General features: G+C 36.3%; 1 protein-coding gene across 1 annotated transcript in view; it reads right to left on the minus strand.

The window, feature by feature from the left end:
- The window catches only part of LOC112045274 (uncharacterized peptidase C1-like protein F26E4.3), a 53,499-nt gene that overhangs the window by 11,032 nt on the left and 15,066 nt on the right, over window positions 1-27,401 (minus strand). The window contains exons 2-4 of the mRNA XM_024081389.2: window positions 17,240-17,379; window positions 15,523-15,697; window positions 1,198-1,373 (exon numbers count right to left, since the gene is read on the minus strand). Coding sequence (XP_023937157.1) covers window positions 1,198-1,373; window positions 15,523-15,697; window positions 17,240-17,379 — 491 coding nt within the window. The remainder of the gene's footprint in view (window positions 1-1,197; window positions 1,374-15,522; window positions 15,698-17,239; window positions 17,380-27,401) is intronic.

Raw genomic sequence — 27,401 nt, forward strand, 5'->3', positions numbered from 1 at the left:
TAAGAAAATATTATTATACTTAAAGTTATTTTAAGCTTAGTTGCTGATGGACACCAAGGTCTATTCTTTGTGATTTTTGTGGTTGTGTTAATCTGTTTAGATTCGCACCGTTTCCAATGCTCTCCAAGTGGCGGAAGATTGTCAAGAGGGCGTGATATAGTAAAACTCAAAATCAAGGAAAATGGTGCTGATTTGGTTACTACCCTCATATGTGCCACGTCTTAAGAAAGAAAAATAACTACTTTGTGAAGATACCCCCTCCTCCCCATTAACAGCGGAGACATGTCGCATACTTTCCTGCCCCATTGAAAGTCACAATCGCCCAAACCCTCAGACCAACTATTGTTTAAGACCTGCCTCGCTATTCGTTAGTTTTCTGTCAAAGTATATGATCAACGATCTAATGCGACCATAAAAACTGTCTCTATATCATCGATGTTTCATATTTGTAATCGTATTCATCGGTTAATGAGCTCCGTAAAAATACCTTTTTGTGTAGTTGAATAATGTAAAAAACGGGCAAAACTTATAGTTTAGTAAAAAATATATACCAAATCTAAGTTCGTTTTCCTTAGAAAATGACAGAAAATTTCGTTTGTGAATATGGGTGCGATACTGGTCCTTCTATAATTGGTCTGAGCCCAACCCAAAGGTGGCCAAAGATACCACGTCCGCTTTCACAGAACTTCCAATAAACGGGTCCAAACCCGTTGAAAGCGCCTACCAGCTATCCCAAGAATCTGTTCGTATTGTTAGCAATTTTAAATATTGGATCTACTAAGTCATGATACGTCATGATACGCTGGTACATTGACGTATCATGACAGGAAACACACCTTGCCATTTGTATATAAAAAATCGGGTATAAATAAGCTATCGGTTCCTTATTTGCGGGGCATTCGTACGTTTGCTATCGAAGACGCAACAAATGCCAAGTGATTGCGATTGAAGTGTGATATATCTTTATTGTATTGATGTATAATACAAAGTGATAGCAGTGAAGTGTAATATATATATATGTGTCTTATTGGTGAATAATACATAGTATTGAAGATCAACAGTGAATATTATTTCAAAACCCCTCTGAACTTTATAGTATTTTATGGCAGGCGTCAGCCATCAGGCAGGGGTGACTGACCCTGACACGAACTTGTCACCCCACAACTGCGATGGTAAACTGTCGAGCTTAGAACTTACCCAGCTTGTAAATGAGGCCGTCTTTCAACTTCTTGCCGTAGAACTGAGTGTAGTTGGTAGCGCGCCATGTGGAGCGGCCGGAGTTGACGCCCCGGTACACCTGCTCGCTCATGATGCACGGGTCCGTCTCGCATTTGAAGTACGGCTTCTTTGTGTATGGATCTTGCGTGCATACGCTGCGAAAGAACCAAGTTGTAGAACCCCATGACAGGAATTAAAACCTCTTACGTTATAAAATTTTATAATGTAGAATCAATGATTCGTGATAGCCCAGTGGATATGACCTCTGCGTCCGATTCCGGAGGGTGTGGGTTCGAACCGGGGTATGCACCCCCAACTTTTCAGTTGTGTGTATTTTAAGAAATTAAATATCACGTGTCTCAAACTGTGAAGAAAAACATCGTGATAAAACCTGCATACCAGAGAATTATATTCATTCTCTGCGTGTGTGAAGTCTGCCAATCCGCATCCACAGCGTGGTGGACTATTGGCCTAACCCCTCTCATTCTGAGAGGAGACTCTAGCTCAGCAGTGATCCGTATATGGGTTGATAACGCCGAAAAGGCAAATCGTATCTCTACAATATCCTCTTGATTATTAAGTAATTTATTTTGATAAGGATTTAAGTTTAGTTGTGTAAATAATGATGTAAACCTTAGTATATGAATTAAATAATTTATTAAAGTACAAAAGGTACTATAAGCTACCCCATGCCAGGAGTTAAAACCTCCTACGGTATAAAATTTTATAGTATAGGATCATTGATTTGCAAAGTGGTCGAATTAGATCCTCAAGGGTTAACCACAGAAAGTGGGCGTTCATACCTAAGCGAGGTTCCTTGAAATACTTAGTACCTACTAAAATTGGTTCCTAGTGATGTGAGAAGGTACCTAGATGTTCCAAAAATAAAATTGGATGGAATCAGTTTTTGATTGACCGACAATCAGTTTATTAATTCAACAATCATTTCTAAATTATTTTTTAAAACTGATAATTTTGTTATTAATTTGATTGGTACTCAGCCGCAGCAAAACTGATATAATTTTCACATATATTGTAAAATTTTGGGAAATGGTAGAAATGTAGCTACAGGGGGTTTTCCGGAACACGCTTGATTTCGAAAGTGGTCTATGAAAAAAAACAGATAACCTCTGCTGTCACCACGGTCTAAGCTGCACTGTTGTTTACCGTAAGTATAATGGCAGGAGCACGAGTTAACTTTTTGTTTTTATAAAATAAGGAAGGTCTGGACACCACATTCTCTTAGTTCACTATACAAACAACTATAATAATTACGTATTGAATTATTGATAAATGAATTATTGGGTATTTAGTTACTTACACTGTAACTAAAGCCAGCTGCATTCGATGAAGTTTACCGTCAAGCCTGCAGCGCGCTTAGAGATGTGAAAACGAAGAAAAGGGTACCTACTATTTTTACTTTGACATCCTAAGCGCGCTGCAGACTTGATCGTGTGTGGCTGACGTAAGTGTCAATGAATTCTATTATAATAGGTAGATACGTAGGTATTTTAACGCCAAAGTGTGTTGACGTTCTTAATAGATGGTTAAATATCAAATAGCTACGCAATTAGCGGTAACATCTAACATCCGAGACGCAAATCGTTTTGTATTGGCAGTCACATTGTTCCTTGATCTTAAATACCAACGTTAAGCTGTTAGATAGGTAATTGCTTTGGAATTTTAATTCCTCAACATTTAACATTCCTCCCATATTTCTTATAAATTATATTATATTTATTATAGGACTACTAGAAAACTAATGTCGAACAAAGGTTATGATTCACAACACTTGTCAGAACAACTTAATTAACAAATCAAACTGTAACCAAAATAATACCCTAGAATGCCAGAGAATGACCTTGAGTGGAGTCACGCACTTGTGAACGATGTGTATAGGGTTAAAGGTACCTTTGACTGTATACAAACACTCCCATTTTCCACTCAAGTCACTCTCCCCGCTTATCCTAAGTAACCCGTAAAGAATTACACAACAAGAGATGTGGACGGCTTGAACGCCATGAGCACACTGAACTGAAGCCAACACGACATCGAGCGACGTCATATCCGTCACAGACTATTATTTCCTACACTATTTATTAAAAACATGTAAATTTAAAAGCGGCCAACGCGGCGATAACATATTGTATACATATACAATCGACTATATTATTATTATAATAATAGACATGTACAATACATATCGTTCCCAAATGCACTACTTACTTATTCATGATATCTAGGTGAATAATAAGTAGGTATACAAAAAAAGTGCATGTGAGTTTTTGAGAGCCGTGATAGCCCAGTGGATATGACCTCTGCCTCCGATTCCGGAGGGTGTGGGTTCGAATCCGGCCCGGGGCATGCACCTCCAACTTTTCAGTTTTGTGCATTTTAAGAAACTAAATATCACGTGTCTCAAACGGTGAAGGAAAACATCGTGAGGAAACCTGCATACCAGAGAATTTTCTCAATTCTCCGCGTGTGAAGTCTGCCAATCCGCATTGGGTCAGCGTGGTGGACTATTGGCCTAACCCCTCTAATTGTATGAGGAGACTCGAGCTCAGCAGTGAGCCGAATAAGGGTTGATAATGACTGGCGGCAAATTTGTAAGTCCGCCACTGAAAACTAGAGCCTCGCAAACGAAGTAGCTCTAATCTTTACTCTGGCTCTACTCTGCAATGTTATTAATCGACGTTTAAATAATATTGTGCCGTAGAATTGTGACGCATAGAAACGCAATCATCGCTTATGAGGCAGCGTAACCTTGAACCACTAAAGACTTGACTGACTACTGTGAACTGTTCGGACTACTTCAGAAATTTGGTCGAGTAGCGTTAATTTAGATGCTAAACGTGTCAAAAATTTAGTCGAGTAGGTTAGTAAATAAGTTTAGTCGAGTCAATTTACTCTATTTTAACGGGCGAGTAGCGCCCCCCACCACGCGTCCACGCTCACTGGTTCACCGGCCGCAAACAAGCCCGAACTTGGCGGATTAGTCGAATTCATTAGTTGCTCCTAAAACCATAAAATGACGTTTCGCTGGAGCGAAGAAACAATTCGTCGTTCATTTAATCATCTCTTACCATCAGCACAGATTGTAGTCAAGAGCTAACTTGAGAGACCATTAATTAAGTAACATAGTTTTGTTTAAAATAGTCATTAATTAAGTAAGTCAATTTCTCAAATATTTAAGAGCGCGCAGCGCGTCGGTACGATATCAATAAAATTCGAAGAGCAAGCGAGACGCCGAATTATGACTTTCACGTGAATGAAAAGCACGGAGCGATTGACGCGCGACGCATTTTTTATGACGTGAGCGCCAAAACCATTTTTACCTAATTGCATGTAAATTAAACAACATAACGAAAAACAAAATGGCCATATTCAAGATATATACCTAATTTTCTATACAAAACAAAAATTTAAGAAAATAAGTTTGCTTTTTCTGAGATTGAAAGCAAAATGTGAGCAAAACATGTATTTTTCAAAAAAATAAACTATCGAGAAAAGTTTTACAAATTGTGTATTTTGTATAGTCATAACGAAGCTAACACTTTGAAATATCATTTACCCAAACATCAGGCTCCTAACTTTTCCAGAATCTGAGATCCAGAACCATTTGTAACCATTAAATTACATATTGCACACTCTTAAACACTTCCTGCCATTTAAACATAGAGAAAAATATATGAGAATATTTTTCTCTGAGGATGGTAATAAATCCTTCATTGGTTCCATGTGTTTGGGGCCCGGAAATAATAAAAAAGATTTATGTGCAACTCCGGCTAGAACTAATGTTTCAAGTTAAGAAAACAATAATATAACTAAAACATAATGCATACGAATGTAATTGCAACAAATAAGAAGAACAACAACTAACGCAAAATAAATAGTACAGTTATACTTAATGAGAAAAAAATATCCATCTGATTGTAATAAATGTGAACGTATCATCTAAGATCCTTAATTTTGATTAAGTAGGTATCTATGTTAAGTTAAGGTTCCAAAGAATTTTAATAAAGCGCGTAACACCCATATCCTAAACTTCAATTTTCAAAACGCTGACTACGTTTCTACTTGTAATAACTCGAAGTACAATACGATTAATATCAAATACCACAGACAATAAAGATTGCCTAACAACAATTAAATGACTAATTGAAACAAGTGGGATTCCAACTAGGAAACGTGAACTATTTTTATAGTTGATATAATCTACAGTGCTTTGCAATCTGATGTAAGTATCTCAAGATATAATAGCTACCAAATAAGGCAAAGTCATAGTGGTGCGTATGTTGGTCACTTGAAGACAATGATAATTTTATATTATAGATCGGTTACGTCCCTACAAATCACCGTAAAAAGTGAATCGATTAATAGGCTACAATACTGAGCGCTTACCTGCACAATTTTGTCTTTAATTCCATTTTATGTACATCTATGAATATGTCGTCTAAACACTCCCTGAACACACAACTCGACATTGTAGTCGATATTTAGGTATTATTTGTTTAAATAACGTTCGTTGTTGACCACAACTATCATTGAGTTGTGTATAATTTTTCTTCTTTTAAGCGCTTCATTTTTCATGCGCTAGTAACACATCTACCAGTATTTAACATCATTGCTTGAAGATGTGAAAATTGAAATATATCTCAGACACCTAATGTTAAAAACTAAAACGGACAGACAGACGGACATGGCGAGACTATATGCTATGGGTTCCTTGAGGACTACAGTATCCTAACAAGACCTTATAAATTACAATATTATTGCCTATAGTGCCATTATATGTATCCTATTATCCTACTAATATTATAAACGCGAAAGTTTGTATGGATGTTTGGATGTATGTTTGGATGTTTGTTACTCTTTAACGCCGCTACTACTGAAGCGATTTGGCTTAAATTTGGAATGGAAATGGATTTTACTCTGGATTAACACATAGGCTACTTTTTATCCCGAAAAATCCATGGTTTCCCGAGATTTGCGAAAACTGATGATTTTAATATTATGAATAACTCTTTTACGCCTCGACTACTTAACCGAATTAGCTGAAATTTGGTATTAAGATATATTATAGCCTGGATTAACACATAGGCTACTTTTTATCCCGGAAAAATCCATGGTTTCCGAGGGATTTGTGAAAAACTAAATTAACTGCTAGTAATTGTATATACTAAAAAGATTTTCACTAGCAATGTTTGATTTATACACTAGGTAGTTATCAAAAGTATCGGTTGGCTGTCGGTTACTCTATACCACCTTGTCTTTTATCATGAGCGATAACATTAAGTATCGTATAGTTATTTTTTTGACTTCCTGTATCAAGATTACCATTGGTATCAAATTCGTAGAATGAGCCGCCATTGAAATATTGTTTCTCGTTAAATATTAATATCAACTCACAGAATAAACAATGATCCAGAATGAGTCTTTATAAGCAGCGTGGTGAAGCCGATGAAACCCATAAAAACCTAACGTCACTCTCCTTGAAATCCGCATATACAATTGATTTTTTTTCTTCATAATTTTTAAATTTTTTTTCATAATTTGTATTTCAAAATTTAACACTAACAACAATTACGTAAATTAATACAATAATCAATATTTACCAATAAAAAAATACTCCATGTTATTTCTTTGTTTTTTTTAATAATATTAAAATTACTGATGCGACGCTTCGTATCGTCACAGAAAACATATGTACGTATCGTACTGACTCGAGAATGTATTCGTTTTTGAATTTGAAACGGCTACGACACCGTCGTATTGCGCGTGCTCTATCTGAATATTATTCTTAATCTGTGTATTTACTAATATAAAACTAAGAGACTAAGACTATTATACAAATTACAATATACATCCTCAACTGCGCCAGACAGGTCGTCCATCTTACCTTCATTCATTATTATCAGTAACGACCTTTTATTATACTATATCAGCCTATTTTAACGAAATTTTCTTAAAAGAAATGAAACTCACTATCTCGTCTAGCTTTATTTTTTATTCTTTACAAGTTAACCCTTGACTACAATCTCACCTGATGGTAAGTGATGATGCAGTCTAAGATGGAAGCGGGCTAACTTGTTAGGAGGATGAAAATCCACACCCCTTATCGGTTTCTACACGACATCGTACCGGAACACTAAATCACTTGGCGGTAGGTTTTTGTCAGTAGGGTGGTAACTAGCCACGGCCGAAGCCTCCCACCAGCCAGACCTGGACCAATTAAGAAAATCTCTATCTGCCCAGCCGGGGATCAAACCCAGGACCTCCGTTTTGTAAATCCACGCATACCACTGCGCCACGGAGGCCGTCATAAAAAGGCCTGACTCAGGAATCGATCCCACGACCGCATGATCACGCCTCGCACACGCGTTAAACGCCTTTATTGGAGACATGCTGATGTCACTTTACGATGGCTGCATCACCGCGTTTCCATTTTCGTTATAAGCTCCAATGTAAAATTATCGAAACCGAAGTACAATATGTATTCTGTGAGAAGTCGAAATCGGTATCAACACAACCGGAAGTTCAGGGGTGCGATTCTGGTATTTTGCAGTCGTCGACGAACTTTTGGCCTTTAACACATCGTATTCGAATTCCAACTTTATGTAAATGGGATCATCATCATATCAGCCGATGGACGTCCACAGCAGGACATAGGCCTTTTGTAGGGACTTCCAAACATCATGATACTGAGCCACCTGCATACAGCCAATCCCTGCGACTCGCTTGATGTCGTCAGTCCACCTGGTGGGGGGTCGGTCAACACTGCGCTTACTAGTGCGGGGTCGCCATTCCAGCACTTTGGGACCCCAACTTCCATCGGCTCTTCGAACTATAGCCCCGCCCATTGCCACTTCAGCAGTCAGCTTCGCAACTCGTTGAGCTATGTCGGTGACTTTGGTTCTTCTGCGGATCTCCTCATTTCTGATTCGATCACGCAGAGGTACTCCTAACATAGCTCGTTCCATCGCCCGGCGTGTGACTCTGAGCCTTCTTATGAGGCCCATAGTTAGCGACCAAGTCTCGTAGTCAAATCAAGTCAAGTAAATGGGATGCCATTATAAAAATGTCACTAACAATGAAATTGCCATTGAAACGAAAGATGTCACAGCTCTGTAACTTTACAGCCCCTGTAGCCAAGTGGCATGTCGATTCTCTTTCTAAGATACCAAACGCTTCAAATAGTAGAAATGTATGGGAATGACAGATCTTGATGACGTGACCTGTCGATAGCAAATGTCATTCTCATACATTTTCGTTTTCGAAGCGTTTGCGATCGTAGAAAGAGAATCGATTAACAATCTCACCTGATGGTAAGTGATGATGCAATCTAAGATGGAAACGGGCTAACTTGTTAGGAGTAGGATGATATCTACACTCCTTTTCTTTCTACACGACATCGTACCGGAACGCTAAATAGCTTGGCGGTACGTCTTTTTCGGTGGTCATAGCCACGTTTGACAGAAGAAAAAAAAATCTGTTAATTATCAAATAATAATAATAATAAAGTAAGTAATCCCAACAAAATCAAACGTCCATTTTTGTTACAATAACGAATAAAAAGATGATATCATCACATTTATCAAATACGAGTTATGTTAATTGTTATTAGAAAACTAGTAATAAAATTAAAATTTTAAAAAGTCTCACGATAGGCAATGACTTTAGGCAGACATTTTTCAATAGTTTATACACCTTTTATCTATCACCGAGTAAGTTGCTTACACTAACTTTTCTACGCATATGTTATTTATAGCTTAATTGCTTAAAAACATTGCTACACATTTCCATCAGGAGTGCGATTCCGCTATTTTACACTCGTCGACGAACTCTTCGTCAATAACAACTTTCTTCGAATTTTAACTTTATGTTTATACCAAAATTAAAATGTAAATTAATAAATTAAACAACGAAGTTGCCATGAAAACAACCGATGTTACAGCGCGGTAACTTTACAGAATTCAGGGGCTAGGGTGCGATGACGCTATTTTACACTCGTCGATGTACTGTTGACCCGTAACACGTCTTATTCGAACTTCATGTAAATAGTATCATCATCATCATCATTGTCAGCCGATGGACGTCCACTGCTGGACATAGGCCTGCATGGATTTCCAAACAAAACGGTCTCGAGCCGCCAGCATCCAGCGGCTCCCTGCAACCCGCTTGATGTCTTCATAAATTAAAGTAAATAGTATGCCAAAATTAAAATGTCACTAACAGCGAAATTGCCATGAAAACGAACGATGTCACAGCGAACTTTACAGAATGCCTAGGCTGATTATTATTTGTAAACAGTTTATTAACAACCGTTATTACAATCCCCGTTAATACAAATTATTAAACCGTTAATACAAATTATTGTCAGTCATTCATTCCCTTTCGCCCCAAAAGCTTTAAAGCAGAATTTTTTATGGGAAGTTGAGGAGAAAAAGCTTCTCATATAAAACACAAATAAAACGAATTTTAATTTCAGTTATTTCTTTCTGCTTGAAAATTGAACCCACATCTTATAGAAAAAAATAGGCAGTAAAAAGGAATGCGAGTAAGGTGTAAAAAATAAACATAGAAATATGTTTGTTGATGATAAAAGAACTTTTGTTCGGTGATTTTTCTCCATTGAAATTATATTTTCGGAATCAATCAAAATAAAATATGTATCAACATCATCAATCGATGTTGTCTTAACGTACTTAATAAAATTCCTGTGCAAAGCAGCAATGATCTTAAATTCCACTTAAGGAGAAGCGGGTAAAATATCCTACAAATAACTCAATCATGCAAAAAGTAATGAACGAATTTTGATGGAAATCTGCACAGAGATATATGATGAAATAATCGAAAAACGAAAATTTTCCCGAAGGATAGTAAAGCAATTATTTGGACGAAGTCGCGGTTATCACTGTACAATAAATGCAAATTAACATCGCGGTACATTTTCAAGTTATAACCTCCGTACAGTACAAATAAATTCAGCGAAAAGTCAAGAGATCAAGTGGTTCTATTTAGTTTTATTTATTGTCAACTTGATCGCAACGCAATAGTTCGATCATTTTCGATTTCGGAGATGACGACATCCACACGCGATCTACCGATTAAGGACACACTAATCTGACGAAGACATGCGACACGAGGTCACACTTTAACCTGAACAGACCATTAACTTTTTATTGGACTTGACATGTTTTCGCTCGGCCACGGTGTCAACATGACTTGATCTAATTGATGATGCAGTCCAATTGCACGCTGTCCAAGACTGGGTTACAGGGTGTTTTTGGTCCCTGTGTAATTGTCATTTTTAGAACTCTTCTTAAGTATTTTGCGTTTGCTTTTCTTATGCCGTAGCCACACTACGCTCTCCGAACTGCCACGATTTTGCTCTGTCTGCCCACAGCTCATCTACACCACAGTAGATATAACAAGTCTACACGCACAAATATTCGCTCGCTCAGTACTTTGACTCCTTCCTTTGACTCACACTCAAAACCAACAAAATAGGGGAAGCTCTTCGGTTGGTAACATACATTCGCTTATCCTTTTTAATCATTCGTTTCAACAGACGTCCACTGTTGGACATGGGACTCTTTTTTTTCGGTTTTGAGGTACCTACATCCAGCGTTTGCTGCCAGTTTTATGTCGTCAGCTCACCTAACAGGAGGTCGACCAACAATGCGCTTTCCGTCGCAAGGTTGCCACGCCACCTTGGATTCCCAACGTCTGCTTTCAGCGGGCCATTGAACTGTGTTCCGCCTATTGTCACTTCAGCGTTGAACAATGTTGGTAGCTTTAGTTCTCCTATGGATCTCCTAATTTCTGATTCAATCATGCAGAATCAATTGCTTGCTTCATCGACTGCTGGTGATTCTGTATTTCTATGCCTTCTTACGAGACTCGTTCAACAAATGTGGTATAGCCAACTAAGTGCACCATACTAGATGAGCAACTGTTGAGTATCTTCACGGTGGCCATTCGAATCCCAGTACTCATCGCCATTTGAGACCTTGTAACTAAGACTTAAAATTCTACTCGAGTTAATATGATAGCCGTACTCGTTTCAATAGCTACTTGAGTATTAACATAATTGACAAAATCTTCCGGGTATTTGTTGTTTGTTTACATATTTCAAATAGTAGGTGGTGTTGTGTTGAATAATGTATCAATCAATCAATCAAAGCCTTTATTACTTCTTAACAATAAATTACATAGTTATTTTAAGTTTAATTTATCCTATACTATTTGTGTTAGTGTATTAGTTTATTAATATTTAACAAAATTGCGTGTAGATTTTTTTTAAAATTGTTTGTTCTGAAATAAGTGTTAGAAGGTTATAATTGTTACGTATGTTAGTATAGTACTTAATATTTATGTTAAGAATCCCTCAATGGGTATAGGCCTCCTCCAGCTGATACATTTTATTTATTCTTTTATATGTAGAAAAATAATTCGTTAATTATGTAGGTTTTCCATCCATAATACGCAAGTAATATTATAAGTTGATTCGTTTAATTATATGTATCAAATGAAAGACGGCGTGCTCGAATTTTTACCCAAATAAAGAAAATTATGTTTTAAGTAAAATAATAAAATAAAATAGATAAATAAGTAATTATTATTTAGAACCAAATATGCTTTTTTAACATTTACAAGAGCTTAAGTATATGACATACTCATACTTCTTTCACATGGTAGCAACATGAAATATAACATAAAATACATAAGACGAGTTTCGTTTATTTATATATTTTTTGTTTTATATTTTTATATATATATATATATATTTTTTTTTTTTTTGTATAGCTGGAGGGTTTTGGTCGTACTCCTCCCCGGTGACCAACCGTGTTGGAGGAGGGAGTGGGTTCCTATTAGTTGATATTTTTCTTAGTTGTAGTGTGAACGCTGCTATGGGGCTCTGGAGAAAAGAAAACGTCGTTGTTCGTATCATTTGGAGATTGTTTGGGAGTCCAGTAAGATTGTAGGGTATTTTTCTTTTCTAAGTGTACTAAATTCATTTCCTCCTTTTTTCTTGTGTTAGGTTTGATTTGCCTACTAGGTGGTGTAGTTGATAGGTTACGTTTATTGCGTGATTTTGGTTGTTCGCGTTTGTCGTTCTGTTGAAGTATAATTAATTTATCGTACTTTATATATACTCTGTTTCCTTTCGCTCTCTCTTCTTTAGCCTTTTCTTGTAATTCTTTTCTTTTCTCCAGAACTGTAGGTGGATAATCTTCTTTTATATAATAACCGGAGTTCTCGAGCAACTTTTTGTTTTGTAATATTTTGATTTTTCTACCAAGTGTGGTAAGAGTAACCATAATTGGTCTGGTTTTCGAACATTTCTTGCCTTTTCTTCTCGTATATTCTATCTCAAACGCTGTGCAATTTATTTTCATCTTAGAGTTAAAAATATCTAGTACTATTTTAACTAACTCCTCATAGCCTCTCTCTGTTTCTTCCACACCAAAAATTATAATATTTCTGCTTCTAATATGTTTTTCCAGTAGGTTTAATCGGTTTTCTTGTAATTGAACCCTGTCATCGAGTTCCTGTAATTTCACTTGTATGCCGTCGAATTTTTCATCCATTTTTCTTAAAATGTTCGCTTCGCTATTTGTCACACCATCTTTTGTTTCATTTATATCGTTTTGAATTAACTTAAGAAGTCGTGCTATCTCCTCCATGGTTGCAAATATTTGTGTTATCTTGTGTTATTATATAATGTTATCGAGAAGTGTACAAAAAATATTCCTGATTTTTTAGTTTTACTAATTTAATTAAAAAATAAATAATTATTCAATTATTTTACAATATTGCTTTCTTCTGTTACATTCTCTGACTTGAAATTTCTAAATTAAAAATATAAAAAACTTCTGAGCCGAGGTCTCGAACCAGGTGCCAGATTTATAGCTTCGCGATATGTACACCGGTGATCAAACCGCTAGGCCAACTCTTCGTGTTTATCAAGTAACGAAATTTAGGAAGCGTAAATGCGATGCGAGTCACTGTCAAATGTCAATTAGCGAAACAGTTTTTTATGCACACCCTCAACATTTATTTCAACAATTTTCGATTTACTTACTAATATGTTATAGTAATCGTATTTGTACACGTATAAATTCAAATTTATGCACTTTCCACGTAGTTGAGTGATTATATATAGCCATAATTGCACTTTAAAGTATTAATGTGATGTTTTAATATGTGATTGTTTATGTTTTTTACACTCGTACTTGGTGTTATTCAAAACACGAAAATGTTCACATTCACTTGAATCTTTTGATTTGCAAACATAAGTTATACAATAATTTAAGTTTTTATCACACTAACAACTAGTATTATGCGTTCTATTAATTTTTAAATAAGTTTTTGCGCGGAGCCGATGTGTCACTGTCCGCTGCAGCGCCCTCTCTCTGAATAATGTATAGACTACTTAAATTGATCACAGGCTGCCGCAAGTGAATTCATTCTCTATAGCCACACATACAAAAGCCTGTTTATTCATTTAATCAATTAATTTCAGGTTGTCGTTTTGTTATATAACTTCGTAAACTCCCAAATTTCAGGGCGTTCCTTCTACTTGTTGGTTCGGATAAAATATTATACGAGTAAATGACATATTATTTCTAGTGGGTTTCGATGTATTGCAATTTATATATTATTATTTCTATAGCTATATTATCAGATCAGATAATAATAATTATATTAAAGTTATATTATATTATGATCCATATATTACCCATATTCCTCGCCTATTTCTATTGCTCTTGGTTATCATCATCATCATCATATCAGACGACGGACGTCCACTGCAGAATATAGGCCTTTTGTTGGGACTTCCAATCATCACGATAATGAGCCTTTCGTTTATGACCCATATCCCTTGCTCATTTCTATCGCTTTTGATTATGTTATGATCCATATATGACCCATATTCCTCGCCCTTTTGTGTTGTGAAAGGCGTCAAGGTGCGAGTCGGTGGGTCAGCTAAATTTAGCTGTGACCCAGGTATTCAATCTGATCCACTGGCGCATCGCCATGTCTGACGAATGTCAGCGTATTTTAAAACAAGATGACTTCTAGAGGTTCGTAATTGCTATTTTTAATGGATTTGAAACAAAACGCTCAATCAATCAATCAATCAATGCCACTTTTCGTTGTAATTTTATAACTCAAGAACGGGCTCACCTATCCAAACCAAATGTTTAGGCTTTGTTCGGACTATTTAGTAGATGGTTTATGTGAAGTTGGCATAAAATCGGTCGAGCGGTTCTTTATTTATCACATTTTTTGTAACAAATGAATTCAGGGGTAGGGTAGGGATAGAGAAGAAGTGCATGTAAGTCAAAGCGAAGCTTGACCGGGTCCGCTAGTGCTACATATTAATATAATTTTATTGAGCAGTCAAACCAACGCAAAACAGTCACCCACTAGTTTCCGTTGGTTTCTTAACTTTATCTTGAAATTTTACATATTACCTAACATATTACAATATGTTACTTAACACGACGTATACTAACAATATATATAATCTATAGATACTTTGAGATGATCTGATATGAGAGATTATCTGTTGAAAGTTTCTTTCTACACTCTATTCCTTAGTAAATTAATTTCATATTTAAATCGGGCGTATTATTAGACTATTTAGACAACGCACTATCTCATCGCGTCCATGGTAACAGCGTATAGATACGAATAATTGCGATAGTTTCAACAATTGGCCTTCATTTAGAGCACCAATACCAATAAGTATCAAGCTATTTGGTATGTTTTGTAAATCACTGTTTGATAGAGAAGTGTAGGTATATAGTGTTTTTTTATTAAAAGTTCATTCACCCAATTATATTTTACTATATTTATCTGAGGAGGTATGTAAGTAATGTTGCTACTTTTAATATCTTAGGATTGTTTAAGACGAAAATTTGATTTTCATCATTATCAGCCAGCTACACAACGGGCGTTTATCCACTAAAGGCTGGACGGGCTACTTGTATTGTATTCGACACCTCACTTTTGGCGTGCTAATAACATATCTACCTTTTTTAAAATATCATTGGTCCCATCCAATGAATAATCTTTACTAATATTATAAAACTGAAGAGTTTGTTTGTTTACGCGCTAATCTCAGGAACTACTGGTCCGAAATTAAAAATTCTTTCAATGTTAGATAGCATATTATATTATCCCCGTATTCCTACGGGAACGGGAACCACGCGGGTAAAACCGCGCGGTGTCAGATAGTTAAATGATATAGCTACGCTACTGGACATACACAAGATACCGTTCACTTACCACTCGTTGCAATCCCTTTTAATCTTTTCACCTTCTTGATAGTTTCTATTGCCTTCAGTGCAGGCGATGATCGGCGGGGGAGGCAGCTCCCCCCGGCACACCTGGTTGTAGTCCGGACAGCAGTCATCCCTCTGACTGTCACGGTCACAAAATTCATCACAGTAGCAAATTGTGTCTAAAACAATAGAAAGCTTCATTAATTTCATTTATTATCAATACCATATCATCATCATCATCATATCAGCCGACGTCCACTGCAGGACATAGGCCTTTTGTAGGGACTTCCAAACATCACGATACTGAGCCGCCTGCACTAGTGCGGGGTCGCCATTCCAGCACTTTGGGACCCCAACGTCCATCGGCTCTTCGAACTATGTGCCCCGCCCATTGCCACTTCAGCTTCGCAACTCGTTGAGCTATGTCGGTGACTTTGGTTCTTCTGCGGATCTCCTCATTTCTGCTTCGATCACGCAGAGATACTCCTAACATAGCTCGTTCCATCGCCCGCTGTGTGACTCTGAGCCTTCTTAAGAGGCCCATAGTTAACGACCAATATGTTTATATATTACCATATATTTTATATTATATAATATAAAATTTATACTAGTCACACTTTTATTATATAATGCAAGCTATGGACCTTATAAGAATAGCAATGCCCAGTTTGGGCGTAGCCTTGGTTGTCGAGTAAGTGATAGATAGGGAGATCGTTTTTATTATGATTTTTCTTTATCATGCATGTAGTCATTTACCGCGTAGTAGCACTTTTCGATTAGAAAGTCCCTTAATATCTTTATAAATGCATTATCTTTTTTCCCATTTCGTATATGGTGTCGTAGGTTGTTGTAAATTTTTGCTTTGCTTTGGTAGTTAATGACAATTTTATGACAATACTTGCTTGGGGCGTAATTGGCTATAGCCGTGGCTAGTTACCACCCTAGCGACAAAGACGTACGTTCCGGTACGATGTCGTGTAGAAACCGAAAGGGGTGTGGATTTTCATCCTCCTCCTTACAAGTTAGCCCGCTACCATTTTAGATTGCATCATCAATTGAAATCAGCTGCCTTATTATGTAAGTTTTTGTCGTATTTTCGTTTTTGTGATCATCTAATATAGTTATTTCTGCGAAATTACTTTGACTCCGCCATTTTACATCAAGTGGCAATGATGTTTTAAAAATAGTCTAACATGAATCTTTCAATAAAATAACGTAAATAACAGTTTTTCGTTAAAATAACGTTACTACTTGCTACTACCACTACAAGAATAATGTTACTTTACGTAAAATGACGATTATTGTGTCATTTCGTTAAAAACACAATGTTAGATGATTGCAAAAACGAAAATACGATGAAAAACGATGTAGTTACTGTAATGACTTGAATATTACACCGAGTTACATAGTAACCCTGCAGGTGAGCTCGTAGTCAAGGGCTCAAGCTTAGCTTGTCATAGAATGAAAATATTTACCTTTTATGAATATTATTTAAATGAGTACATACCACGATAAAACGACGAGATTTTTAATGTCGATATTTCGACCCAGTTGCATGGATCGTGGTCACATCTCGCAACATCAGTCCCGTCGTGACCACGATCCATGCAACTGGGTCGAAATATCGACATTAAAAATCTCGTCGTTTTATCGTGGTATGTACCCGTTTAAATAATATTCATAATGAACAACCACGAAATAAGTTTAAAATCATTATTTACCTTTTATTTTAGCGGAGCAATGGTCTTGTCGGCCTTTGCAACATCTGTCTCCGAGTCCGCAGTAGGGCCCTGGCGGCAGGCCGGGTCGGTCGTAAGCTGCCACCACTACCAGTAGGCCGCAGAATAACACCGGCTGCACTCTGAAACAACAATATATTTACTCAGACAACTGCAGGTTCAATAAAATCGTCATCAACCCATATTCGGCTCACTGCTGACCTCGAGTCTCCTCTCAGAATGAGAGGGGTAAGGCCAATAGTCCACCACGCTGGCCCAATGCGGATTGGCAGACTTCACACACGCAGAGAATTAAGATAATTCTCTGGTATGCAGGTTTCCTCACGATATTTTCCTTCACCGTTTGAGACACGTGATATTTAATTCCTTAAAATGCACACAACTGAAAAGTTGGAGGTGCATGCTCCGGACCGGATTCGAACCCACACCCACCGGAATCGGAGGCAGAGGTCAAATCCACTGGGCTATCACGGCTCTTCAATAAAATATTAGGTATTAATTAAAGTATTAGAAAAATTAAACGCTTCCCCATGTTTCAAAACCTTTTTTGAAACATAGGGAAACGTTTATTAACTTCTTTTATTAGCTTACTACGCAAAAAAGATCTAAAAACACTTCTGACGCTCCCAATCCAGTAACAAATGCTATATTTTAACCAGTATACTCATGAGAATGGAAACTACACGTGTAAAACCTGCTAGTAATGAAATAAAGTTAATAAGGAGATGAGATTTAATTGTCTGTTTGTTACGAATAGGCTCCGAAACTACTGGATTATATCTTTCCGCCCATCGATATAAATCTTTAGATGGGGCCCTCCATACTAAAGAACGCACAATTTTATGTCATTACCCAAAGACGTGCACACACATCTTATCTTAGTACATAACAAGCGCATGCTGTGGATGGACGTGGACTTAAAAAAATATTATTTTCATTTTAATTCCTTAACTATGCCTTCGTGTTAATTTTGGAAGTGTAAAAACACAAACCACAACATGATTAAATATAAATGTGTTACGAGTGATGACGTACTCAATGTGCGAAACCAATGACAATTCCGCGACGCTTTGAGGCCCATCTAAAGATCTACGATCGATGTTTCCGCCATTGAAAGCTGGGGAGTTATACTATTCGATAAAATCCAAATCCATAGAGTCCTTTGACCTTTTAGACTGATATGAGCTTGATTTTTTTCCGTAACAAGGTCAAGTATGTCAAGGTTGGTCAAAGACATCGGTCGACGGGTAGAGAATCGCGCGCAGGCGGATCACTCGCGACCATTTTCTTTCTTTGGCAATCAACATTCACATTAATCTATTTTAATGGCCCACTTCAGGCCAGTGGCGTACACAAGGTTTTAAACTAGGGTATGCACTATAATTAAAAATTGGAAAGCCTTGTCCAACTATGTTGAGTCGAACATAGGTTGGTATTAAGTATATGTGACCTAAGTCCAACATAGGTTTGTATTGAATCTTTAGGGTAGGCAGCGCATTTTTGCATCTATGAAGTGCACGCCACTGAGGCCAGGCCACCTTTCTTATAGGAGAGGGAATTTGAAGGTCCATAAGGCTGTTTCATTGCGGGTTGGCAGACTTCATCATCATCATCATATCAGTCGATGGACGTCCACTGCAGGACATAGGCCTTTTGTAGGGACTTCCAAACATCACGATACTGAGCGACCTGCATCCAGCGAATCCCTGCGACTCGCTTGATGTCATCAGTCCACCTGGTGGGGGGTCGACCAACACTTCGCTTTCTAGTGCGGGGTCGCCATTCCAGCACTTTGGGACTTAGCATGATAATTTTAAATCTGTAACGATTATCGAAACGTGTTTATGACAATGACTAGAACAGCTTAAGAAATGTCATTATAGATAAGAATAACAGTTTCTATTATTGATTTTATTTAATACAACGATTGTCAACATTCCAATGTAAAGTTTAGTAAAAATAAAATCTCAAACATTAAAATGTATTTTTATTTTATTCAATATCAAAACTAGGTAGGTCCTGTGAACCCACGACTGTGATAGAAGTGTGATTATTTTTCAGAACTACATTTAAGGGTTAACAAACTCTCCGAAACCGAAGCTTGGGGAAACTTCACTTTACTTACCATTAGATGAACCATCTGTTTGGTCCGCAAAATTATTACTTCTAAGTTCTATACTAATATTATAAAGCTGAAGAGTTTGTTTGTTTATTTGATTGAACTCGCTAATCTCAGGAACTACTGGTCCGATTTGAAAAATTCTTTCAGTCTTAGATAGCCCATTTATCGAGGAAGGCTATAGGCTATATATTATCCCCGTAATCCTACGGGAACGGGAACCAAGCGAGTGAAACCGCGCGGCGTCAGCTAGTTATTACTATAAAAATGTTTCCCCGAAAGGTAGTCTTAAATCATTCAAGTAGGTTCATATAGGTTATAAATTTCTATATCGCAAAATATATGTATTTTTTATTCACTACTAACATGTGACAAGCCCAGATCACAGATGCGTATCTAAGTAATAATCTAATACGCAATGGTCTAATTCACAGAGCAATTTGTCATTTTAATTATTTCGTTAACACATTAAGTTCCCGTAGGAGACATAAATAATATTACGTTGGACTTAGGGTGATTATGTTAAACTCTGTAACGATCGATATCAGATGTTAATGATAATGATCAGGGTAATTATAATATCTCGGTGTACAATTCAAAACATTAGGCACTCAAGTTGCATCAATTACTCCAACAACGACTCAGTCTACTGCATTCTGTAAAGTTACAGCGATATTACATCGCTCATTTCCACGGTAACTTCGTTGTTTTATTTTTGGCATCCCATAGATATCAAGTTCAAATTGTAATAAAACTTGTTATAGGCGAATACATCGACAAGTATAATATAGCGGAATCACACCCTTGAACTCCGGTAACCGGAAAAATAAAATAATGCTAGAAGTCCGGTCTAATTAATAGTTAGACTAATAAGAATATACAATTTATTAAATAGTAGTGTGAATAAAATTAATTTATTCGTACGGTTGTTGCAACGATATTTTATAGTAAGTAGTGGTATTGATATGTTACGAGCCTATAAAACCACCGCAAAGAGTGATCCGACTTTAGCTACTCCAAGGAGCGCACATATGCACAATTTTTGTATTTATTTAAGTTGTATATTTAGATGTTTATAGTTTTTACACTTCCTGAACACAACACGACATTGTAGACAATGCATATTTAGTATTATTTGTTTAAATAACTTTCGTTGACAAATGGGATTAAGACAATTATGCACATTTGTCTGCCTCAGTTTTGATGCGCTAGTACCCTGTCTCTAGTTTAAAATATCGTTGGGTTGCTGTACGAATAGTCACTTCTTATCTACTATCTACTAAGTTATCGTGTATGATTACTCTGCAACTCAGATTATCGTTATTTTTTCTGATTTCTGAGTCCTACAGCAGCTGAGTTTGTTGCTAGCGCTTGTTAGCACATTCAGCCTTCGCTTAGAGTCACTACAATCAAATACATTTGACTTTTCGTATGTGTTTACTTCTTGTAAACTAAGCCATCTTCAAATACATAATCAGATTTGGTGCATAGCTTCGTGTGCGAGTAGCCTTATATTGGCTTTGAGACGCTGAGACATTCAACCGCGACGTGACAAAAGAGACTAGTGCTCACTGTACATCGTACAGAATGCATGGTGAGTGACTTAGGTCGCTCACCTCACTCACTAACATTTACGAGGGTTCAAGACTCAAGTCCGTGTGCAACGGTTGAGTCTTTATGTCTAGTGTTTAGGGTCCGGCCACATGCCTGGAATGGAGATGATGAATTAGGTTTGAATTTATATTGATTTCTAAAAGAAATTCGAATAAATAAAGTAAATATTAACTAGATTTCCTCCTCTAGATGGCCTCCGTGGCGCAGTGGTGTGCGCGGTGGATTTATGAGACGGAGGTTCAGTTGACCAATATTCTCAATTAGTCGGTAAGACTGTGTTAGGAGGAGTATGAAAATCCACATCACTTTCGGTTTCTATTCCTAAATCGTAGGTAAATCGCTTGGCGGTACGTCTTTGCCTCCCACCTGCCAGACCTGGACCAATTAAGAAAACCTTAATCGGCCCACCTACCACCTCCGTCCAGTAAGCACCGCGCATACCACTGCGCTCAGACCAACTATTGTATAGGACCTGCCTCGCTAGGTGTTACTTTTCCGTCAAAGTATATGATCAATGATCTAATGCGATTATAAAAGCTGTCTCTATAGAATCGATGTTAAATAGTTGTAATCGTGTTCGTCGGTTAAAGAGCTCCTAAAAATACCTTTTTGTGCAGTTAAATGGTGTAAAAAACGGTCAAAAACTTCTAGTTTAGTATAAGATATATACCAAATCTAAGCTCATTTTGCTCAGAAAATGACAGACAATTTTGTTTGTGACTATGAATGCGATACAGGTCCTTCTATAATTGGTCTGAGACCACTGCGTCGAAAAGATTTTACCACCGTGCCAAAATATCGTATTTTATCACCACTGTTTAATTCACGCTTCACGTTTTGATTGAAACTCAAACCCTGGCGACATTGGACACCGAAACAAAGAGCTTTGAATTACCACAACGGTACCTTAAACTCTGATATATCTTGAACCTTATGTCTATAACAATAAATGTTATATTGATTGTACGTGGAGGGAACCCGTGCTGCAATAAATTCATAAATGACGTTTAGTAGAATACTGATTTACGACAGTTTCATTATTTCGACATGAAAGCTAAGCGCAAACCACGGCCATGAATCGTTTTACAAAATACATAACCGTACTGGCTGTTAAACTGCCTCGTTGGACCATTGGTTGGCTTTAGTTTAAGACACTATGATTTTCTTTTTACCAAGAAATTTTCAATTTAAATTTTCAGTCCGAAGTTGGGAAGTTAGTGGTGTTGAAGAGATAGGCCAATGCCGGTCATCATCATTAACATCTGGTTATAGAATTTGACATTATCACCCGGCCCATCAACCCGCGTTGCAGCAGCGTGGTGGGTCATAGTTCCATATAACCTCTTCAACAAGGAGGGAGGCTGGTAATTATAAAATGATGACTGACTTGACTGTATTTTGTTTTAATTGATAACTAGCAGATGTCCCCGGGTTTCATACGCGTACCTATAGATTCCGTTACCCTAATGGTCTTCAAAAAGTTGCAGATAGATTATTTTCCCATGCTCTGCAATATTTGGTCATGTTTATATTCTCAGAAGGAATATATATATATCATACATTTGAGAGTCGTATACATATATCTCTTTTGGATTTTAGACGGACTTTTGCATCTATCGGATATTTTTTGGTATTGTACGGACTCTAAAGTAGCATGAGACACCAAGTATTATTTTAAAAACATAATAATTTTACGTATTTAAAAGTAGGTTAAGTTAGAGCAGATGTATGTATGAGTATTTCACAATAACAAGGTCATAAGCTCTTAATAAACAAAATTAATAGATATAGTTTTTAATAAGGCCGGTGTTTCCCATTATTCGTTATCTAGGTCACATCTTTTAGCTTCGAAGAACTGTCCTCAAGATTAATTGCTAGACTGGTTGGTATCAAAATGCCGACATATTTATTAGAGTAACACTTAAAAAAAATGTTGCAATGTTTGCCAAATATATAAATATTTTTAATAATATTTGACGGAAACAGATGGCCCATCAGATGTTATTTAAGTAAATTATATTTATTATCGCTTGAATCAATGCAATGCAATGAAAATTCGATATAGGAATGAACGTTATACAATATTGAGATGAGGTTTTATGAGCTTCTAGCTGACGCCGCGCAGTTTCACCCGCATGGTTCCCGTTCCCGTAGGAATACGGGGATAAAATAAAGCCTATAGCCTTCCTTGATAAATGGACTATCTAACACTGAAAGAATTTTTCAAATCGGACCAGTAGTTCGCGTATTTTTTTATTTAATCCGTGGATAATTCCGGGAAAAATGTAGCCTATGTTCTTCTCCAAGGTTCACTTTATCTCTATAAAGTGGTTTAGCAGTGTAACAGCAAAATGGACTGACAGATAGACTTACTTTCGCATTTATAATATTAGTATAGATTATCTTTTGCAGTACGAAAGAATGGATGCAAAACAACCAATTCAATGACATACATAGACTAATTTCGTTAAGCAGATAAGCTTACGTTCTCATTAGATAGGTAATAATTCCCTAAATGTTGATAACTGAGTGAGGTACATAGAGATCGTTGATAAACACTGATAACTGTGTTTACATCCAAGTGACGAGGCGACCTTGGCATTCTTAACGTGATTTATTCGACGGCAGTCAATTTTTCCACACACGATTGTAGACGTTCGGTCCTAGCACTTTAGAGCATTCTTTATACTACTAAGACTGGTACAAATTTGAGGCATAGGTATAGATTAAGTGGTAGCTATTTCAAGGTAATTAAAGAAGAAATGACGGTAGTAGGTTACCCTCATAACTGTAAAATTGGAAACTCTAAAAACTCGTTGAAGTCAGCGATAGGGGCTGGTTAACTCTGGCTGAAATTGGACTCTACCCTACCCAGTCTTGGATTAGTCTTTAAGTTGCTATTAAAGCAATTGCTTAAGCATCCCGTCTAGGTGGGAACCAGAGACGATCGAGAAAAAAAAACGAGTAAAAAAAACGAAAGTTTAAGTAATTTCCGAATTTGCGAGTCTTTGTTTTGTTAATACTATAATAGTTCATTTAAGAATAAGTACATAGGCCCATAGGATTTTTTTTCTTTTTTTTCTGGACGAGGAGGAGGATGAAAGTCCACACTAAAATACTTTGATTAACAAACTATAATTCTGCCACTGTAAGACTATTTATAAATTGTTTATTAAGATATTTAAAGATTAAAAACAATTAAAAATAAAGGGGATTTACGTAAATTGTTCTGTTACTTATTCATATTCTTTGACAATATTGATATGAAACTTGCATTGTTTGTTATGTGCTATTGTCTAAAACCGACCTATTTACCGAATAGTTCCGCTGGTGGGCCATATGTTACATAACAAAAACGTTCGTATGTAGGTACTTATCTACTTACATTAACAGAAAGATAGAAGAAAACACACATCACACAAAAAAACTAAATAAATACAGCAAAATCAGGTAGCGTACAGGATATAGTGTGTCTGTACAAAAATAGGTATTCATTATACCTAGTATAATAGGGATGATGACAGTTTTTTAAATTGTATGTAAATTAAGAGTATACTAATAGCAAAGCAATTTTGTAACAGTAAAAGGGTGTCTGCGATTATTACTTTCGGAGCTACAGGGATTTAAAGAGTCAGATTTGCGGCGCTGCGGAGGATCCCTGAAAAACGCCCTATACAAAATGGCACGATTTAGTGACGTCGTTGGCTCGCTGACCGTTAGGTTTGTATGGGCGTTCAAACAAAATTACTAATATCTTTGTTATTTGTGCGTTTATGCTTATAGTTCATTCATTAAAAAATGTCACATTTAACGCGAGGAAGCTTAAACTGTATGAATTTTCATCTAATTACGATAAAAAAAAATTAATAGATTTCGAAATTTTATAATCTTATTTATTTTGCAAATATCCAGGCAATCTTTGCTTTTTATGTATAAATTAGTTAACATTGACCCCATTTACCCGAATGTATCATAAAAATCAATATATTCAAACATAGTCATCATCCCCATTTCATTTTGGCGTATTATATTATGTAATTGTAAAGGAATGCGATTTGTTACGGTTACAACAATATCAATTGTTTCTAGAATGAATAACAATAATATTTAAACACACTAGAAATAAAAATTGGGCAATGTTTAAACAGATGTCTAAAATTTGTTCCACTTTAGGTATCCTTCACAACAGTTTTACAGTTAGTAGGTAACGAATTGTCGATAAAATATTTGGTCTCTGTTTAACGGGCTTAACCTAATTGTTCATCGCCACGACATTTCATACGATAGACATGTTATGTGCATACAAAATCACCGCAAAAAGTGAGCCGAATTTAGCAGCTATTCCGCTGAGCGCAAACATGTCCAATAGGGATGATGACAGTTTTTTAAATTGTATATAAATTAAGAGTATACTAATAGTAAAGCAATTTTGTAAAAGGAACAGGGTATCTGCGATCATTACTTTCGGAGATACAGGGATTTAAAGAGTCAGATTTGCGGCGCTGCCGCGGATCCCTGAAAAACGCCCCATACAAAATGGCTCGAAAAAATGACGTCATAGGCAATGTAATGATCGTTAGATTTGTATGCGCATTCAAACAAAATTACTAATATCTTTGTTATTTGTGCGTTTATCTTTATAGTTCATATATTAAAAAATGACACATTTAATGTAAGGAAGCTAAAACTGTATGAATTTTCATCTAATTACGATAAAAAAATTTTAATAGTTTTTGAAATTTTATAATCTCATTTATTTTGCAAATATCCAGACAATCTTTGCTTTTTATGTATAAATTAGTTAACATTGACCCTCTTTACCCGAATGTATCATAAAAATCAATATATTCAAACCTAGTCATCATCCCCATTTTGTGTTAAATTCCATTATATATTTATGTATATACAGTATTTAAAATTCCTAAACATACAACTCGACATTTTATATGAATATTTAGTTATTATTTGTTTAAATACCTTTCGTTGTTTATTATGCGACTCAATGAAATGCGGTCAGTTAGCCACTTATGTTCGTTTCAGTATTGATGATAGTGACATATCTCTAAGTATTATAAAATCTTTGTCATAGCGGACATGAAAAAAGGTACTATTTTGTTTATGAATGTCGAATAGGTTTTGAAAATACTGGACCAATTTTAATTTTTTTTCCCTCCATTATCAGGGAATAACATAGGTTACAATTCATTTCCGCCTTTTCCGTATTAACTACCACGAGAATGGAACTAAGCGTGTAAAACTGCGAGGCGTCTGCTAGTCTATATCTACAGTAGGTATTATAGGTATTACTAACGGGATTACGGACGGGGATTTTGTCCGAGTTTAATTCAGTTTTTCACAAATCCTGCGGAAACCATAGATTTTTCCGGGATGAAAGTAGCCTATGTGTTATCTATCTTTGTTTTAAATTTCACCCAAATTGGTTAAGTACTTACAGCGTTAAAGAGTAACAAGCACCCATACAAACTTTCGCGATTATAATATTAGTATGATCATAAAGGGGATGATAGATATTTATATTTACTCATTGATTTTATTGTAAGACCACGCTTAATTTTTTACAGAGTAGACCGATTTTGATAATCCTTTTTTATTGAAAAGAGTTTATGATACGCCTTGAATTGATATATCGCCGGTTTGGCACCGCCTTCAAAGTGATCAGTAGATAGAAAATACTATAATGTCATTTTTCGCTTTTTAGTTTCGTTACGGTACATTTTTGTTTTTGAAGTCGACTGTAGGTATTTTTTTAAATATTTATTTGATATAGCAGACGCCACGCGGCGATTGCGTAGTTCCTGTTCCCATGGGAATACGGGGATATAATATGTTCATCAGGGATAATGTAGGATTCTAATGGTGAAATAATTTTACAAAACGGTAATTCAATTAAAACAAACAATCAATCTTTATTCTTTATGTCAGTATACTCGTAGAAACGAGAATTCGTTTTTATACTAATATTATAAAGAGGATTATTTTCGTCGAGTAATAAACAAAGCTTTATGGCGCCAATGTCACTAACATCAAGAGTCACGACCACAGTCCAGTTAGCTATTCGCAAAAAAAAAATGAGAAAAAAACGGCTTAATAAAAAGCTGTCACAGACTATAAAGTTCAGCGACCGAACTGTAAACACAGAATGTAAGATTGTCTGCGCGATCTGTTGAATTTTAAATACTAATTATCCATGCAAATACTCGAATCCAAACATGGTAACTAAAAGGTTTCAACTATTTTGTTCTGACAAAAACCTTATTCAAGGATGTATTTGTTAACAATAAATTACTCGTATTTAGCCCGCAGGACTTATATACAGGGTGCCTCGGGAGTATTTCCCATAATTCTAGGTTATATTCTTTATGGAAAACTAGCTGACCCGGTCAAGCTTCG

This window comes from Bicyclus anynana, chromosome 2 (assembly GCF_947172395.1).
Source record: "Bicyclus anynana chromosome 2, ilBicAnyn1.1, whole genome shotgun sequence".
Taxonomy (NCBI): Eukaryota; Metazoa; Arthropoda; class Insecta; order Lepidoptera; family Nymphalidae; genus Bicyclus; species Bicyclus anynana.